The sequence below is a fragment of the Vulpes lagopus genome, chromosome 2 (genome assembly GCF_018345385.1).
Source record: "Vulpes lagopus strain Blue_001 chromosome 2, ASM1834538v1, whole genome shotgun sequence".
Classification (NCBI taxonomy): Eukaryota; Metazoa; Chordata; class Mammalia; order Carnivora; family Canidae; genus Vulpes; species Vulpes lagopus.
The window spans coordinates 128,848,138-128,868,354 of record NC_054825.1 but is presented as its reverse complement, the minus strand read 5'-3'; the positions used below and the strand labels follow the sequence as shown (position 1 = coordinate 128,868,354).

At 38.4% G+C, this 20,217-nt stretch overlaps 1 protein-coding gene across 6 annotated transcripts in view; it reads right to left on the bottom strand.

Moving 5' to 3' along the window:
• FANCC (FA complementation group C) overlaps nucleotides 1-20,217 on the bottom strand; it is a 272,119-nt gene that overhangs the window by 19,600 nt on the left and 232,302 nt on the right. For all 6 annotated transcript variants that reach the window (XM_041735278.1, XM_041735303.1, XM_041735305.1 and 3 more), the window contains 3 exons: nucleotides 11,995-12,047; nucleotides 10,597-10,696; nucleotides 332-407 (listed from right to left, as the gene is read on the bottom strand). In XM_041735278.1, the coding sequence (XP_041591212.1) occupies nucleotides 332-407; nucleotides 10,597-10,696; nucleotides 11,995-12,047 (229 nt within the window). The remainder of the gene's footprint in view (nucleotides 1-331; nucleotides 408-10,596; nucleotides 10,697-11,994; nucleotides 12,048-20,217) is intronic.

The following is a 20,217-nucleotide window of genomic DNA, read 5'->3' as shown; positions in this document are numbered from 1 at the left end:
ATGAAATACAAATAAATGTACTGTCCTAATCTTCCTCAGCCAAGTCTTAGCCTGTTCTTAGCATTCAGGTAGTTCTGGCTGGCACCAGCAGAGGCCTGTGTTATCCAGAGCAGACTATCAAAACCTAACGAGAGACTATTTTTTCCCTTTCTTTTGGTAAGTGATCATTAACCGGGAAGTCCAGAAAATTCTCATATCAAAATCCTCAGAATGTGAGACCCTGAGAGCTTAAAGTGATGCTAGAAATGAGCAATTTCATCTCTCTTGTTTTATAGATAAGGGACTGGTAGGGAAGGGTCATGATTTGTTAGCAGAACTAACTTTCACATACCTTTTGGGTGTTGGAGCAACACCATGACGAGAGATGGGGAAGCATAAGGAAAGTAGGTCTTGAGTGTAAACTTCAGCTACAACAGAATAAAAAATTCAAAACCACATGAGCATTAGGGTTGAAAGGGATATTAAGAACAAAATCTTCCATCATCTGCCCCCAAAAGACCTATTAGTATTAACATGGTCAGAATGTTTTCTTAAACATTTATTTTTTAAAAAATGTTTCCAATAACCTTGTAAATATGTTCCAGAAAAATGAACCTTTTTGAAATCACTTTCTGAGGCTTAAGAAAAATAAACTGATGTTTTTCTGATGTCTTCATAGCAGTTCTTTGCCTCACATGAACCCAATTAACTCTACTATTTAAATGAGAGTTTCCAAGGCGGTTGAGATATTAGGTATTCCAGCATGATTTTTTTAACAACAAAAAAGCATAAAACAACAATGGTGCTTGTAATGCTTTGAGGGCCAAAGTGATATAGCTATTTATGCCTTCAGAAGGCAAAGTGGTTCTGAAGTACTTTTGTAAGAAACTAAAGGAAAATCTAGAAACAGTGAAGTGGACGGGCTTTGATGAGTTTTGGTAAATCTGTAAATCTATCTGACCATCACCCCAGTCAAAACAGAACATTTCTGTCACCCCAAAAAGTTCCTCTGTGGTTCCACCATTCCCCAGCAACCACTATTTTGATTTCCGCAAGAGAGATTAGTTTTGCTTATTCTTGGATTTCATATGAATAAAATCATAGAATATGCATTCTTTTGTGTCTGGTTTGGCTCAACTTCTTTTTTTTTTTTTTTTTAGATTCATCCATGTTACTCTGCTTAAGTACTTCATTCTTTTATTCTTTTTTTATTGCTTGAAATAATCATTGTATGAATATACCATAATGTTTATTCATTCTCCTATTGATGGGTATTTGGGGCTACTATTAAAAAAGTGTCAAATTAACATTCATATTTATGTCTTTTTGTGGACATGTGCTTTCATTCTTCTTGGGTAAATACCACGGAATGGAATTACTGAGTCGTAGAGTAGATGCATGTTAATTTTATTAAGAAAACGCCACGTAGTTTCTCAAAGTGGTCGTACCATCTCACACTCCCACCAGCTACTGATGAGCATTCTGGTTGCTCCACATACTTGCAAACATTTGGTAATGTCAATCTTATTAATTACAGCCATTCCAGTGGGTATGAAATGTCACCTTGTTATGCATTTATGACGCATTTTTCTTGGCAGCAAATTTTCATGTGTTTACTTACTGCCAACTTCTATATTTTTTTGAAGTGTGTATTTTTTTGTACATTAAAAAAAAAAAACAAGTTGTTTCTTAGGAAGTAAGAGATCCTTTAAAAAAAATATATTTATTTATTTATTTACTCATGAGAGACACAGAGAGGGAGAGAGGGAGAGACACAGGCAGAGGGAGAAGTAGGCTCCATGCAAGGAGCCCTTGGTCTCCAGGATCATGCCTGGAGACCAGGTCTCCAGGATCATGCCCTGGGCTGAAGGTGGTGCTAAACCGCTGAGCCACCTGGGCTGCCCAAGAGATCTTTATATATTCTGAACACAAGTTCTCTGGCATATATATCTATTGAAAATATTTTCTCCCAGCTGGTGGCTTGCTTTATCACCTTCTTAATGATGTCTATCAAAGAAAAGAAGATTTTCATTCCAATGAAATTTATAATTTACTCATTTTTTTCTTGTATGGTTTATGAATTTTTTTAAAGATTTTATTTATTTATTCATGAGAGACACAGAGACAGAGACACAGGCAGAGGGAGAAGTAAGCTCCATGCAGGGAGCCTGATGTGGGACTCGATCCTGGGACTCCAGGATCACACCCTAGGCCAAAGGCAGGTGCTGCTAAACCACTAAGCCACCGAGGGATCCACTACAGGTTTTTTTTTTTTTTTTTTGCATCCTTTCTAAGAAATCTTAGATTGTTCCAATGTAAAAAAGACATTCCCCTATGTTTCTTCTAGGAACTTTATAATTTTAGCATTTACGTTGAAGTCCGTGATCCATCTCAAATTAATTTTTCTATTTTGTGAAGTAGATGTTCATTTTTTCCCATATAGATATCCAGCTGTTTCAGCCCATTTGTTCAAAACATTCCTTTCCCCACAGAATTGCCTTGGTGTCTCTCTCAAAGATCAACTGACTATACACACACACATATATGTGTATGTATATTGTATGAACTATATGGATATGTATTTCTAGACTTTTCAGTTCTACTGATCTATCTATCCTTTTGCTAGTACCTCATGGTCTTGATTACTGTAGCTTAAAATCTTGAAATCAGGTAGTATGAGTTTACTCGTTTGGTTTTTTTTCTTTCTTTCTGAATTTATTTTTCAAAATCGTTCTGATCATTGTTCTGAAATTATATGGGTTCACACTTCACCCATTTAAGTTTCTTTTTTTTTTTAAGATTTTATTTATTTATTCATGAGAGACACAGAGAGAGAGAGAAAGTGAGAAAGAAGCAGAGACACAGGCAGAGAGAGAAGCAGGCCCTGTACCGAATGCGGCACTAAACTGCTGAGCCACCGGGGCTGCCCTCTCATTTAAGTTTCTTTAAGCAATGTTCTATAGTTTTCAGTGTAAAGGTTTTATACATCTTTTATTAAATTTACTTCTAAGTATTATTATTATTATTTTTTTTTATTTGAGAGAAAGCGTGGCAGTGAGGGTCAGAGGAAAAGGAAAGCAGATTCTACACTCAACACAGAGCCCAATGCAGGCCCAACCTCAGGACCCAGAGATCATGACTTGAGCCGAAACCAAGAGCTGGACATCAACTGACGGAGATACCCAGATGTCTCCTTAAGTATTTTATATGTGACTATGCATTTGCCTTTCTATTTCTGTCAATTTTTGCTTCATATATTTTGGAACTCTGTTATTAGGCACATATTCATCTATAATTGGTATATCTCCTGATGACCTGACAACTGTGTCATTATAAAATGTCCGTCTTTATCTCTGGCCACACTCCTTGTCTTGAAGTCTACACCCTCTGGTGCCAGTTGCGTCATATCAGCTTTCTGTGCTTATTTGCATAACTCATCTCTTTCCTTTCTCTTACTTTAATCTATCCGTGTCTTTATAATTAGAATGGGTCTCTTGAAAACAACATACAGTTGGATCTTGGCTTTTTATCCAATATGACATTTGTGTCTTTTTTACTAGCATATTTAGCTAATTTTTATTTAATTTTTGTAATTAATGTACTTTTTAGTACTTTGGGGTTTAAATCTAACTTTTGATGTTAGTTTTCTTTTGTCCCATTTATTTGTTTTTTGTTTCTCTGACAGCTCACAACCCTGTCTTATGACACCTCAAGTTTATCAGATTGTGCCTTCAGTTCTGGGCCCCAGAACCCTCACATAACCCCTTCCCACTCCTCACATGAGAAACCTACGGAGACAGTTAGCAGAAACCCCAATGTGGTTTCCTTTTTCAAGGCTTAAATCTCCTCCAGTTTCTATCTGCTCTTTTGATTGCTGTCTAGTACCTTCAAATACTTTGAAAACATATTTTGCTCAGAATTTATAATTTTTATTAGGAGATTTAGTCTAATACATTATTGGACTCTGCCACTGCTGGAACCAGAACCTGAAATGATCTGTTGTTTGTACTGAGCCATTACGCAAGTTTAGAAAAAGTGACTTGCTGTGGCAACACTAGTCCAATTGGGCACATTGATAGAGCTGCACTGTGCTTGCCAAATACAACAAGGGTGAGAGGAAAGGATAAAAAGAGAATGCGAAGCGCTGAAGATAAAACATTTCTGACAATGGGAAAGAATGTGGATGAATGGGATTTCTCATAAACTGTTGAGGGGAGTATAAATTGGCACGTCCACATATGAAAACAATTTGGCAGTATGTACAGAAGCTAAATCTTTGCATACCTAATAACCAGCCCTTCCACTCCTAAGTATATATCCCAGAATATTCAGAGCAACTCTATTTCTAAAAGAAAACAAAATGTGGAAACAACCCAGAGGCCTACTACCACTTTCCTAACAGTTCTATGCAGCAACACCCCACCATGGCTACACACAACACAGAGCTATCTTGGTGAGTGGAAAAAGCAAGGCTCAAAAGACTCCATACAGTATGCTACTCTTGTTAATTGTTTGTCTTATGAAGTCCAAAAAAGTAAAGAAAACATGCTTTAGGAAATCACATATATGTGATGACACCATTTTCAGAAAAATTAAAGGAATGATAAACATAACTTCAAAACAGTGGCTACAGAGGGAAGAAAGGCAGGGCTGTAAGACAGAGATGGGCTATATGTATACATGTAAGTTACTGCTACTCATCCAGGTCTCCTTTGGATATCAGATACGTAGATACTCGTTTCATTAAGAATAAATGCATGCACGAGTGAATAAAACACAGAAAGGAAAGATCATGGATCTAAGTATCACATGCATGGATCACACAGGACATGGGCTATTATGCATTAAGGGTTATGATTAATCCAGACTGAGCACTCAAGAAGGCAGGACATCAATGATGAGAAATGGCTGTCAATTAAAAAGGCAGGCACATGATACTCTACATAGAAAACCCAAAAGACTCCACCCCAAGATTGCTAGAACTCATACAGCAATTTGGCAGTGTGGCAGGATACAAAATCAATGCCCAGAAATCAATGGCATTTCTATACACTAACAATGAGACTGAAGAAAGAGAAATTAAGGAGTCAATCCCATTTACAATTGCACCCAAAAGCATAAGATACCTAGGAATAAACCTAACCAAAGAGGTAAAGGATCTATACCCTAAAAACTACAGAACACTTCTGAAAAAAATTGAGGAAGACACAAAGAGATGGAAAAATATTCCATGATCATGGATTGGAAGAATTAATATTGTGAAAATGTCAATGTTACCCAGGGCAATTTACACGTTTAATTCAATCCCTATCAAAATACCATGGACTTTCTTCAGAGAGTTGGAACAAATTATTTTAAGATTTGTGTGGAATCAGAAAAGATCCCGAATAGCCAGGGGAATTTTAAAAAAGAAAACCATAGCTGGGGGCATCACAATGCCAGATTTCAAGTTGTACTACAAAGCTGTCGTCATCAAGACAGTGTGGTACTGGCACAAAAACAGACACATAGATCAATGGAACAGAATAGAAAATCCAGAAGTGGACCCTCAACTTTATGGTCAACTAATATTCGACAAAGGAGGAAAGACTATCCACTGGAAAAAAGACAGTCTCTTCAATAAATGGTGTGGGAAAATGGGACATCCACATGCAGATGAATGAAACTAGACCACTCCCTTGCACCATACACAAAGATAAACTCAAAATGGATGAAAGATCTTAATGTGAGACAAGATTCCATCAAAATCCTAGAGGAGAACACAGGCAACACCCTTTTTGAACTTGGCCAAAGTAACTTCTTGCAAGATACATCCATGAAGGCAAGAGAAACAAAAGCAAAAATGAACTATTGGGACTTCAACAAAATAAGAAGCTTTTGCACAACAAAAGATACCATCAACAAAACTAAAAGACAACCTACAGAATGGGAGAAGATATTTGCAAATGACATATCAGATAAAGGGCTAGTACCCAAGATCTATAAAGAACTTATTAAATTCAACAGCAAAGAAACAAACAATCCAATCATGAAATGGGCAAAAGACATGAACAGAAATCTCACAGAGGAAGACATAAACATGCCCAACAAGCACATGAGAAAATGCTCCGCATCACTTGCCATCAGGGAAATACAAATCAAAACCACCATGAGATACCACCTCACACCAGGGAGAATGGGGAAAATTAACAAAGCAGGAAACCACAAATGTTGGAGAGGGGAACCCTCCTGCACTGTTGGTAATGTGAAAGGGTGCAGCCACTCTGGAAAACTGTGTGGAGGTTCCTCAAAGAGTTAAAAATAGATCTGCCCTATGACCCAGCAATTGCACTGCTGGGGATTTACCCCAAAGATACAGATGCAATGAAACGCTGGGATACCTGCACCCCGATGTTTCTAGCAGCAATGTCCACAATAGCCAAACTGTGGAAGGAGCCTCAGTGTCCATCGAAAGATGAATGGAAAAAAAAAAGAAAGAAAGAAAGATGAATGGATAAAGAAGATGTGGTTTATGTATACAATGGAATATTACTCACCCATTAGAAACGACAAACACCCACCATTTGCTTCGACGTGGATGGAACTGGAGGGTATAATGCTGAGTGAAATAAATCAATCAGAGAAGGACAAACATTATATGGTCTCATTCATTTGGGGAATATAAAAAATAGTGAAAGGGAATAAAGCGGAAAGGAGAAAAAATGAGTGGGAAATATCAGAAAGGGAGACAGAATATGAGAGACTCCTAACTCTGGGAAACGATCTAAGGGTGGTGGAGGGGGAGGTGGGCGGGGGGTGGGGGTGACTGGGTGATGGGCACTGAGGGGGGCACTTGATGGGATGAGCACTGGATGTTATTCTATATGTTGGCAAATTGAACACCAATAAAAAATAAATTTATATATAAAAAAAGGGCAGGCAATCAGAAACAGCCCTACGAAGAAAAATGACATAATATATGCATATGCAGGCCTGTGCAACATGAGGTTATCACCTTCTTATTCTGAGCCCAAAGTCAGGGTAATGAATTCTTCATTCTTTTGTGGATCCCTCCTCTGCTTCCCACTGGGACTCAGTGTGTGCCCCTCCATGCCCATGTAGCCTGAGAAGCATACCATTCTAAATGAAAAGCATCAGAAATTTAAAAACAGAAAAGAAAAGAAAAGAAAAGAAAAGAAAAGAAAAGAAAAGAAAAGAAAAGAAAAGAAAAGAAAATCAATAGAAACAGAATGAACAATCTTAAAATTTGTATGGTACCACAAAAGACCCTGAATCGCAAAAGCAATCTTAAGAAGAACAAAGCTAGAGTCAGCATACTCTCTGATTTCAAACTTCATTACAAACCTATAGTAATCAAAACAGTACAGCATTGGGATAAAAACAGACCCACAGATCAACAGAACAGAATGGAGAACCCAGAAATAAATCCACACATATATGACCAAGGAGCCAAGAATATACAAAGAGAAAAGGACAGTCTCTTCAATTAGAGGTACTGGGAAAACTGGATGGCCACATGTAAAAGAATGAAACTGGACCACTATCTTAACAACATATGCAAAAAATAAACTCAAAATGGATTAGCGACTGGAACATTAAGACCTGAAACTATTAAACTCCTGGGAGAAAACACAGGTAAGTTCCTCAACTATGGTCTTGGTGATAATTTTTGTATCTGACTCCAAAAGCAAAGAGAACAAAAGTGAAACTAAGTAAGTGAACTACATCAAACTAATAAGCTTCTGTAGAGCAAAGGAAACCATCAACAGAATGAGAAGGCAACCTACTGAATAGGAGAATATATTTGCAAATCATGTATCTGATAGGGGTTAATATCCAAAATATATAAAGAATTCATACAATTCTGGGGCGCCTGGGTGGCTCAGTTGTTAAGCGTCTGCCTTTGGCTCAGGTCATGATACTGGATTCCTGTGACTGATGGAGCCCCCTATTGGGGTCCCTGCAGAGTGCATAGTCTCCCTCTCACTCTGCCCGTCCCTCTGCTCCTTTTCTCTCTTGCTCACTCTCTCTCTCAAATAAAGTCTTTTTTTTTTTTTTAGATTTTATTTATTTATTCATGAGAGACACACAGAGAGAGACAGAAACACAGGGAGAGGGAGAAGCAGGCTCCACACAGGGAGCCCAACGTGGGACACAATCTGGGGTCTCTAGGATCTTGCCCTGGGCTGAGGGCAGCGCTGAACCACTAAGCCACCTGGGCTGCCCACAAATAAATAGTCTTGAAAAAAAAAAAAGAATTCATACAATTCAATAGCAAAAAAAAAAAATCCGATTCAAAAATGGGCAGAACTTATGAATAGACATTTTTCTAAAGAAGATATACAGATGGCAACAGGTACACAAAAAGGGTGTACAACGTCACTTAATCATCAGGGAAATGCAGATCAAACCCCAGTGAAGTATCACTTCACATCTTTTGGAATAGCTATTATCAAAAAGACAAGGAATAACAAGTGTTGGTCAGGATGTGGAGTAAAAGGAACTCTAGTGCAGTGTTGGTGGGAATGTAAATTAGTGCAGCCACTGTGGAAAACAGTATGGAGGTTCCTCGAAAAATTAAAAATAGAAATACCATGTGATCTAGGAATCTCACTACTGGGTATTTGCCAAAATGAAAACACTAACTCAAAAAGATAGTTAACTGCATCCCCTATGTTCACTGTAGCATTATTTACCAGCAGCAATGACATGAAAACAACCCAAGTGTCCACTGATGGATGCATGGATAAAGAAAATATTGTCTATGTATATACAATGTACTATTATTCAGCTGTTAAAAAAAGTGCTATCTTGCCATTTGCAACAATGGCAAGGTGCATGGAACAATGGATGGAACTTGAGGGCATTATGCTAAGTGAAATAAGTCAGACAGAGAAAGATAAGTTCCATATGATCTCACTTATATGTGGAATCAAAAAATAAAACAAAGCAAAACACCACTTGAGCTCAGAGATACAGAGAATAGATTGGTGGATGCCAGAGGCAGGCTGGGGTGTGGGCCAAGTAAGTGATGGGGATCTAAAGGTAAAAACTTGCAGTTATAAAATGAGTTTCAGGGATGTAATGTATACCGCGGTGACTACAGTAAGTAATACTGAATTGCATGTTTGAAATCTGCTAATAGAGTAGATCTTAATAGTTCTTACTTACTACAAGAAAAAAAAATTTATAACTATGGTAACACACGTTAACTAGACTTATTTCATAATATATACAAATATCGAATCATTATATTGTACATCTGACACTAGTTATTTGTTAATTACACCTCAATAAAGAAAATAAGAATAAACAAATTAATTAAAAGCAACGATACCTCCAGTCCAAATATACAGTGCCCAAGGCCAACAGCCAGGACCAAGACTGATGAGAAAAACACACTTATACTAATGCTTTAACCAGTGTCTTCTGCCCCAGCCTAGGTGTTTTTAGGAGTTAAAAGGGCAGGTTTTCCACAGGTTGGTCCCTAACTGGGAATACAAATAATGCACAAGGAAGGATAAAAGATATTTATAGGTTATGCCTCAAAATAGGTGTGAGGGCCAACCAATGCCTTTCAGCAGAGCTCTTCTTACGAATTCCAGGCTGGGTACCATTGAAACATGGTTTGCTACAGTCTAGTTAACCTCCCTAAGGAAAAAGGATGGGAGAAAATACATTATAAATATTTATGATTGCCTTAAAAAGTGGAAACATCTGTTAAAACGTGAGAGATTTCTCTGGTGTAGGGGTATAAGGGATTGTAGCAGAGCTAAGCATCACAGTTCTGCTCTCTTATGTCAGGCTGTGGAAAGCATCATAAGGGACCATGGCCTACCTCCTGGGAAGTTGCAGTGGACCCAGGGATGTGAACAGGCAAAGCACCACACACAGAATAGGCCAGTTAAAATGCCCGAAAGTGAAAGCTCTGGTAGGAATGCTTCCTGTTTCACAAGGTCCCTCTAATTGGTCCTCAGCCCTTGGCAGCCATTGTCTGCCTCTGCTGATGGGGCCCCTCAGTACAAGTCTTCCTACAGCCCCCATAACTAGCTTCTTGTTCACTGATTGTGTCTGACACTGACATTCCTAGCTGCTTCTCTACAATGATTCAATCTCTTGTCACTCTCAGTAGATCCTTTCTTTCCTGGAAACCAATACATATTTGGGTATCTCCTAGCTAGGCAGGGAAACTCTAGTAATTAAGAATGTCCAGAATTGCTTTGTAATGTGTGGCATTTGCTTCTTAGCATATGCCATATAGATTCCACAATGCCCAGGCAGGGCAGAGTCCTCCCTGGCAGAGAGCATACAACACAGGGTCCGGAAAATGCATCCTCCGGGGTGGCACATGCCAGCATGACAGTCCTCTTACACAACAGCAGAAAAATGCTTCTGGGTACCAGGGCACAGGGCAGATAGGAACTATCCTGATTTATTTTCAATTAAAATAGTTTTACCTTTGCTAGAGCATTCATTTGGAAGCTTTCTTCATAAGCAAAAGAGTCTACCAAAATCACTAAAAATAAAGTGCTCCTTTCTGTGATTACCTAGATAGATATTCTTAACAGCCTTTTTTTTTTCTTTGGGGGAATGAATAATATATGCAATATAACAAACCTGCTTGTTTTTCTTTTCCAGAGCTTCCACAAAGCACTGTGTAAACACTTGAATAGCGGCTAGTACCTCTGGGGCTCCATCAGTTTCCAGGAGTACATACCTGAGCAATGCAAAGCCAGATTACAACATGATTGTATTATGATTAATCTGGCAAACATTTGAGCCTGAATTGTAAAAGGAAATAATGGAAACATTCTTTTTCTGCCATAAGGTTCAGCAATATCTTAGCTCATTAGATTTCAGTCCTTGTGTGAAAGTAGGAGAAAGCTGTCACTCCTTTTCTAAATACTTTAATTAAAATAGCAATCTGCAGAGCTTCCTTTCTTGGTTTTTAAATTATTAAGCATTGCATATCCCTTCCATATAGGCCTGGGTGCTCTTTAGAAATATTCGCACATTGAATGCCCAGGCACGCAAAATCAACAGACCCTTCATGTTTTCAAGTGGAGAAAGAGCTGCCCAAGGGGGTAAAATGCCTTGGTCAAATCTACCCAGGGAAGTGGTGGAAGAATTCTGTGTGGTACCTGGATTGGTTTCTGCATATTTTCATACAACTAACTTTATGTTGAAACAAAAGAAATCAACTCAAACTTTGCTCGCTTTAAACCAAGAACATCATTCTGACTTATTCTTGTGTTCATTTATTTACCCTGAAGTTGGTATGTTTCAAGACCAACTCAAGGGCTGGGTTATTTACTGTTGTAAAAATTCCTTTCCCCAGTGTTGCTATCCCTGGAGGCTCTACTGCTGTGTGCAAGGAGGATGGATAGGGGAGGGTAAGTACCCTCGCTGCACCAGCACTCAGGAAAGGGGTTGGAGACCCTTCCTGGGTAACAAGCTCCTATTAACTGCTAGCCATAACCCAATCTGGTATCCAGTGGTTTCTCATCTCTCATCATCTGTAAATCCAATGGACTTTACAAGAAGTATTCACACTTGTAAAATTAACGTGTTGTAGGATAACACACATAGATGATTTTGCCTTTCAGAAGAGCTCTCTTGAGAACAGCATTATTTTTCTTGGTTTTCCCTTAGCTTTAAAATCCTTTAAACAGATTGGTCAGCCCTCATGTGGTGAAGGGAATACACTGCTACGCTTTGAGCTGAGAAAAATCCTACGTGAACATTTAATGATTTACTATCTAATTCAATTTTGCCTTTCTACCAATATTATTAGAATTTTAAATGCTTAAATAAAGAAAGTTATCTTATTTCTGAGGCAATGACTTATAAATACAAACTGACATTTAGGTTTTACCAAATAGCTCAAAGGAGTAAGATGGAATCAGAAACTAACTTCCCGATGGTATAGACAGAGACTACCACAAAACTTTTTATTCATGTTTGGAAACTGAGCACTTCTAGATCTATTATAAGCAGAAATTGCACATCATTTACCTGAACATTTCATCAACAATTCTGAATATGGCAGGGTGGCAGGCTGCTTCAGGCTGTAAAGGAAGAAACCAAAAGAAAGTAAAATATGAGAAGCATTTCACTGATAATATATGGCTGTTTATTATCAAGGAGATAAGCTGTCTAGAACTCCTGGTGTCTAGAAAATGGGTATATTCTTTTGGGTTAGAAAAAAAACAACATGAGTGCAAAAGCTTGCATTACGAACAAAAGCTGGTTCTCCTGGGGCAAAGAGATTATGATCAAGCTTTATTTCCCCTTTATACTCCTTTATGTTCCACATTTTCTCCAATAGGCCCATATAAGAAAGAGTCAACAAGGATCACGAGAAATGTAAAAATACCTTTCACCAGCATATTGTAGTGAAGGCAGAGCCTGCCTATGTTACTAGTTTTACACCATGTGCCCATGTGTCTGACCACCCCCCATGGCCCAGTAGTGCCTCAAGGTCAGGTCTGGACTTGCTATCTTTTCATTTATTCTTATTAGGCAATGAGTACATAGTGATTTAGAATTATTATTAAGAAAAGTAGTGACTACTACCATCTTGGACTAAATAATATCAAATCTTAGTGCACTATAAATTTAGCACCAAATTATTTAGGATGTAAAAATAGGTAATGAAAACAAAATATAGATACCATCATCTTGAACAAGAAAAGTAATCTAATTTATCCTGTGAATATTTTTGTGATGGTTTTGATGATTTCAATCTGCAGAAGCTGACCTACTGTGGCGTAGGTGGGGCTTCAGTGGGCCTGACTCAGGTTCTCTATCTTTTCAGCCAGAGCTCAAAGCATAAGGTTAAGCCATATGGAAATGCTATTTGTGTTCTCAAACAGAGATTTTCTAGCATCCAATTGTGAGTCGATTAAGCTCTACAAGGGTATTTCTTTGAGTCCTACTGCAGTTGATATGACCAGCTTTGGTAAACATTTTTTCATCCCTCCCTCAACAAGAAAAGAAGAATAAAGGATGTGTTTTGCCTCTCAAGTTTTCTGGACCATGCTGAAGAATGGAGCCTATTTCCATGGATTTTCCTTTCCACTCTCCCGTCTGTGCCAGTGTTGAGTTGTAACATTAAACGTGTGCCATCTAGTGCTCACAAACTGCCACTACAGGCTGTCACGGCCGGCTCCAAACAAGAACATTGCCAATTATCAAAAGCAAGGGAAGATTTCCTTTTAATTACTAGAAGAGAAAGATTTGTGCTTTGCAAGCTATAAATTGCTACTCTTCATGTAGAGTAACATATCTTCCCTAATCATTCACTGACATGCATTTTTATCTAAAAGAAATCAACTAAAAATTCTCATAGGTAAATTCATTATGTACTCAAGAAATAATTTGGCAGGAACATGGTTTAACAGAAGAGAGGCAAATTATTTCTTGGCTTTGATCTCAGGCAAGTCAGTTAATCTCCCTGTGTCTCGGACCCATGGTAAATAATAACAGTTATTAAGAGGTCACTGGATAAATGCCCAGAAAATATCATAAATGTTTCTATGTATTCATAATGAAAAAAATCAAACAAGAAACGAAAAGCACACTGTTATGTTTTACAGTGATTCATCAAGTTTGCCAAAATTTTTTCAAACTTTCATAGATGGACAATATGCCCCTTAAGTGTTTTAAGACCGAACAACACTGTCACGTGCCCACAAGCAGACAGACACACCAGAGTCCGAAAATGCACGGATAGAAAACCAAAATTGAAAATGGTAAAACAGAACCATTCCTTTTGATCCAAATGATCTAACTAATCCAGAGCCACTATGTAAATTGGATGCTAAGAGAAAATCATTCAATACTTATTACAGGGATTTCTAAATGGCCAATGAAAAGATAATCCAATGTGTAGAATAGGCTGCCATGAAAATAAAGGGGGAGAAGCAAGAATGTTTTAACTCAGTTTGTTAAGAGAGGACTAAGTTTTGACATACTTTTATTTTATGCAATGTTTTTTATCAAAACCACTCAATCCAATGATTTAAATGTCTTCAGAACATGTGGAAACGCCTGCTCTCTCCATGCCAATGGACTCTACTTAGATTTCCTTCTGTTTAAATATTTCAGACTTTTGTTTGCTCTCAGCCTGCTTCTACAACCCATTTTAGCTTTTACAACAGATAACGTGCCAGGAGGCAGGGAACCTTGCTGAAACAGCAGTGGCAGAGACTTTGATTTAAAAACCAGTTTTCCTTGCTGCCCCAGAGCTGTGAACAGCTCTTCTCACCCACAGACTTTACTGATGGTTTTTAAAATGAGACTCTTTACACTTCCCGAGCACATAATTTCAGGGTCAGTGAGTCCCCTCATGAAGCCTGGAGTACTCACAGCCCAAGCATGTGTCTTAGTGACATCAAATCACAAAAGCACACTTAAGCTGCTTTTCTTATCAAGAGAATCCTCCAAATAGAATTAAAGTCTTAAATTATGCTTCTTTGGAAGCCATAAATGTTCAGCCCCTAAATCTTTACAGCATCCTTGTGAGGGAGGAGCCAAACATTTAACCCCTCTGTGGCCTGTCTTATTTATAGAATGGGACCCTACAGTAACTCACCACAGGCTACTCTACAATCCAGAGCCTGGAACCCTAGCTCTAAAGCCCTACAATAGGAGCAATTATCTTCCTGTAAAAATGAGGGAGAGAAAAACTTTCTTGGGTTCCATCTGTTTGTTTTTCTCCATCCTACCAAAATCTGTTCCTTCTCAAACTCTGCTTTTCTCCATCTGGCTTCACAATTTCCATGTACAGATGATTTCAAGTCTAAGGAAACAATGTCGCCAAGAGGCCATCAGTAACACGCGTTTGTCCCTTTCCCCCTGCCCTCACACCACCCCCAATCCTTTCACTGAGTGTTGGAGGATGAACAGAAGATGATGATGGAGAGCTCTGGACTCTGGCTTCCTTTTCTTATGGACCAGATTATTCTGTTGGGTGTGCATCCCCTTCCCATCTCCCACAGATACCCAGAAATGTATCGTTTATCTTCTCTCTGCCTAGGACAGCCCATTCTCAGCCCTCAACAAAACGAGGGAAGTCGAAGTCAACACAGAAGAAACGTGCAGTGGCCATGTGCTCTCGGCCTGTGTTGTGGGCAAAAGGTGAGAGAGAGGCCCACTGTACAGATAACATCCATGCCCACTCTCTGCCCTTGACACCTAATCTATTTTCATCCCAATTCATCAAGGATTATTACAAGCCACTTGTCACTTGAAAGAGGCCTGAGAACATGGAAGAACAAAATTCTCATGGAAGAAATCTTTCCTCTACCATTTTCTGATTCCTTGTGTGTATGGGAGGAGGAAAGGTGGGAAGAAGACAGAAAATATAAACCAGAAAGGGAAATTGTACTATAAGTCAAGGTAATTCGCAGACAAAAGTCAGTGAGGAAACAGAAAAGTTCTCAAGCTTTTTTGATTTATCATCCTTCATAGATATTTTTATCTAAAAAATAAAGAGGAAAATTGGAGGTGAGAGACAAGATGAAGTTTAGGAAGCCTAGAACAGATTCTCTTTCATGGTCTATTTTAAGATAGTTAAATATTTTACTCAGGAATGGTCATTCTGTTCAAGAAGAAACAGCTGATGAGAAGCTTGCCTTCCAGTGTAAGAGGAGCCAGCAGTCTGGCCCACTTCTCCAAAGCTCGGGGAGGGCCGGCAGAAGCCCCTGTGGTGATTTATGTGTATAATTAAAGGGTGACTATATTTATCAGAAAATAACTTCCCTTTTTTTTCCTTTTATTTTTTTATTTTTTATTTTTTTTTAACTTCCCTTTTAAAAGGGGGATTCTCCACAAGGCTCATTTCAATAGTAAACTCTTTTATGGAGTTCAAAAACAAATTGATTCTGAAGATACTGACTTATCTGCCGTGTAAAACACCTTTATTAACACTTATGTTTTTCTTTTTTTCTGCTTTCAGGATGCTAAACGTAAGACTAAAACATCCCTTTTATATTTTAAAACTTATTTTGTTTCAAAACACTCAAGTTTCTTTCAACAAATTTGAACTTGGAAAAATTATTCCTTCTTTTTAAGCTTTGCTGGATATTATTTATACTATAAGCAATTTTTTTCATTACTCCATAATGCAATTATTGTTTAATTAGTGATAAATGTATCATTTCTGGGCTTGAAAGAAAAACAACTTAAGCACCAAATGTACTCCTGTATTTTAAATTTAGTGTTGCCTTCCAAGAACATTAAGACACAGGGATGTCAGCTCTGGATGCTGAACAAGATCCCCCAAACCCTAAGTTCTTTTTAGCCTCTCTCAGTGGCTTCTACCCAGTGAGCTTGTGTAGTTCTAGCAGGAAGACAGCCCCTCAGCTTCCTGCTGCTTCTTGGCTCAGTCTCTAAGTGGCACTGAAACCCCAGGTTGAACACTGCGCTTTGCTTTTTTTTTCCCTCTCTTCCTTTATTTGACTGGTTGGTTGCAAAACCTGTATCCCCAACAGGAAGAAACCCTAGCACTTGCAATCTGGGCCTCCTTTATACAGAGATATTTGGAGCGTGTGTGTGTGTGTGTGTGTGTGTGTGTGTGTGTGTGTGTGTGTTGCCCCCCGGAGGTGGAGGCTGGGAAGTGCAACTATTCTCCCAGAAGCAGATTCTTTACCTTTTTGTTACAAGCATAAGCTAACACCGCACTTTCCTATTTGACCACTACTAAATTACATGCACCACATTAAAGAACTCAAAGAAAGAAATGCTTAGAAGGCTGCTAATGAAAAAGCAAGAGAAAAAAAAACCCTAGAACACTGTTAAGTTATTCAAGCACAGAAAACTGACATCATCTTGGATGTGGAGTTAATTTTTCAGTATAATCTTTCATTAAAGGGGACTGTGCTTGGAGCTTAGTGTAAAGAATGTTGTTCTTTTTAAAGTGGCTACAACTGCTTTCTGGAGAATAAAGACAAGAACATGTACTATCTCATCACTACATCAGGGAGGACACTGAGGTAGCTGCATGATTTTATTAAGTTCCTACTAGATTAAGAACACCTCCCCCCCTCCCAACTTTACTAAGGAGAAGCAGGCTCTATGCAGGAAGCCCAATGTAGGACTTGATCCCGGGACTCCAGAATCACACCCTGGGCTGAAGGCAGGCACCAAACCGCTGAGCCACCCAGGGATCCCAAGAAATGACTGTAATTGAGCCGTGAAGACTTTCACGTAGGAGGGAATATGAGAAGTATTTTCGGATTTAAAATCTGACTAAACAAAAAAATAAAATAAAATAATAAAATAAAATCTGACTAAACAAAAACAAAACGAACCCTGTCTCTCTCCCCCTTTACTCCTTGCTCTTTCGTAGGCAAATCTATCTGTGAAGGCAAGGGAGCAGCTTCTCTGGACTCAGCTGGAGGGGCAGGCGGCATGCAGGGTCAGCCAGTGAATGAGTGAAGGAAAGGGCATGAGAACCAGGGTACATCCTGGCCCTGGCATGCAGCAGGGCAGCCAAACACAGCACCACCATACCACCCAGCCAGCACTTCTCATTCAAATGTGGGATATAAACAATAGCTTTCTGAGCTCCACAGACAGAACTGTAACTGGAAAACATCCTTCTGATTTGTTGGCCTTGGGAAACCAAACAGTGTGTAAAAAAAAAAAAAAAAGAAAGAAAAGGAAAAAAAGGCATAATTAGCAAGTGGCTTTCACTGCTTTGGTGACATCAATTTTTAAGGTAGGTCTGAAGCTACAAATTACAGTCTTGCAGAATGTGTTCTGTCAAGGAAAACACAAGACTATCTGCTTTGAAAAGTTTTAGTCTACAGAGTACAGGCACCTGGCTGGCTCAGTTGGTGAAGTGTCTGCCTTCGGGCTCAGATCACAATCCCAGAGTGCTGGGAATCAAGCCCAGAGTAAAGTCCCCTACTCAGCGGGGAGCCTGATTCTCCCTCTCTGCAGCTCCCCCAGCTTGTACTCTCTCTCCCCCTCTCTCAAATAAATAAATAAAATCTTAAAAAAAAAAGTTTCAGTCTGCAGAGTTAAGTGACAAACTGAGGTTAATACTGCAATTTATTTAGGAGCCACCAGATGCGGCAGGAAGCCATGAACTTGGGGGCAGTTCAGCCCATGGAAGCCAAAGAGTGAGTCTCAAAAGTAAGCAGGTTTCAAAAACTCGCTTCTATTTTAGAAGTCAAAAAGATTCATGTGCATTTAGAATTCAGATATTAGATTGGTGCCTTATTACTTAATCTTAATGGAAAATAGCAGGCTTTACAATCTACACATTTAATGAAATCCCTGTCAAAATACCAACAGCATTTTTCACAAAGCTAGAACAAACAATTGTAAAATTTGTATGGAACTACAAAAGACCCTGAATAGCCAAAGTAATCTTGAAAAAGCAAAGTAAAGCTAGAGGCGTCACAATTCGAGACTTCAAGTTATATTACAAAGCTGTAGTAATCAAAAGACTATGGTATTGGCACAAAAACAGACACAAAGAACAATGGAACAGAAATGAAAATCCGGAAATAAACTCATAATTATATGGTCAATTAATCTTCAGCAAGGCAGGAAAGAATATCCAATGGGAAAAAAATAGTCTCTTTAACAAGTTGTGTTGGGAATACTGGGCAGCAACATGCAGAAGAATGAAACTGGACCACTTTCTAACACCATACACAAAAATAAATTCAAAATGGGTTAAAGATCTAAACATGAGGCCTGAAACCATAAAAATTCTAGGCAAGAACACAGGCAGTAACTTGACATTGGCTGCAGCACTTCTTTCTAGACATGAAACTTCTTTCTAGATATGTCTCCTAAGGCAAGGGAAATAAAAGCAAAAATAAACTATTGGGACTCCATCAAAATAGGAAGCTTCTGCACAGCAAAATAAACAGTAAACAAAGCTAAAAGGCAACCCTATGGAATAGACAAAGATATTTGCAACTGCCATATCCAATAAAGGGTCAGCATCCAAAATAAATAAAGAACTTGTAAAACTCATCACCCTAAACAACAAATAATCTAAGTAAAAATGGACATAAGACATGAACAGGCATTTCTCCAAAGAAGACATCCAGATGGCCAACAGACACATGAAAATATGCTCACCATCAGTCACTATCAAAGAAATGCAAATCAAAACCATGATGAGATATCACCTCACACATGACATAATGGCTAAAATCAACAACACAAGAACAACAGGTGTTGGCAAGGATTTGGAGAAGAAAACCCTTGTGCACTGTTGGTGGGAATGCAAACTGGTGCAGCCACTGTGGAAAACAGTGTGGAGGTTCCTCAAGAAGTTAAAAACAAAACTATCTTATGATCCAGCAATCACACTACTGGGCATTTATCCAAAGAATACAGAGCACTAATTCAAGGGCCACCTGGCTGGCTCAGTTGGAAGAGTGTGAGACTCTTGATTTTGAGGTTGTGAGTTCATGCCCCATGTGGGTATAGAGAGTACTTAAATAATTTTTTTTTTAAAAAAGAACACTAATTCAAAAGGATATATGCACCCTACGTCTATAGCAGCATTATTTACAATAGCCAAGATATGGAAAGAACCCAAGTGTCCATCAATTGATGAAAGGATAAAGATGTGGTATCTACACAAAATGGAGTATCATCTAGCCTTAAAAAAGAATAAAATATTGCCATTTGCAACAACATGGATGGAGCTAGAGAGTATAATGCTAGGCAAAATAAGCCAGTCAGAGAAAGACAAATACCATATAATGTCACTCACACATGGAATTTAAGAAAGAAAACAAATAAGCAAAGGGAAAAAGAGAGAGAGACAAACTAAGAAAGACTCTTAGTTATAGAGAACAAACTGCTGATTACCAGAGGGGAGGTGGGTGTGGATGAAATAGGTGATGGGGATTAAGAGTACACTTAGGATGATCACTGAGTGATGCATGGAAGTGTTTAATCACTATATTATACACTAATATAATACTGTATGTTAACTACCTGAAACTAAAATAAAAATTTTAAATAAAAAAAAGAAAGAAAAGAAAAAAGAGAAGGAAAGAAATAAAATAAAATAATAAAATAAAATAAAATACCAGGCTTTCAAGTCTCTGAGAGGCCAAAGAACATCTGGGGAGATCATTTCCCTTTGTAAAACCTGCACCACACTTTTATCTTTTGTTTTTGCAACATTTTGTAACTATAGAATTTCCAGGGCTATTTATGGACAGTCCCAAGAGATGGAGACATAATTAACAATGC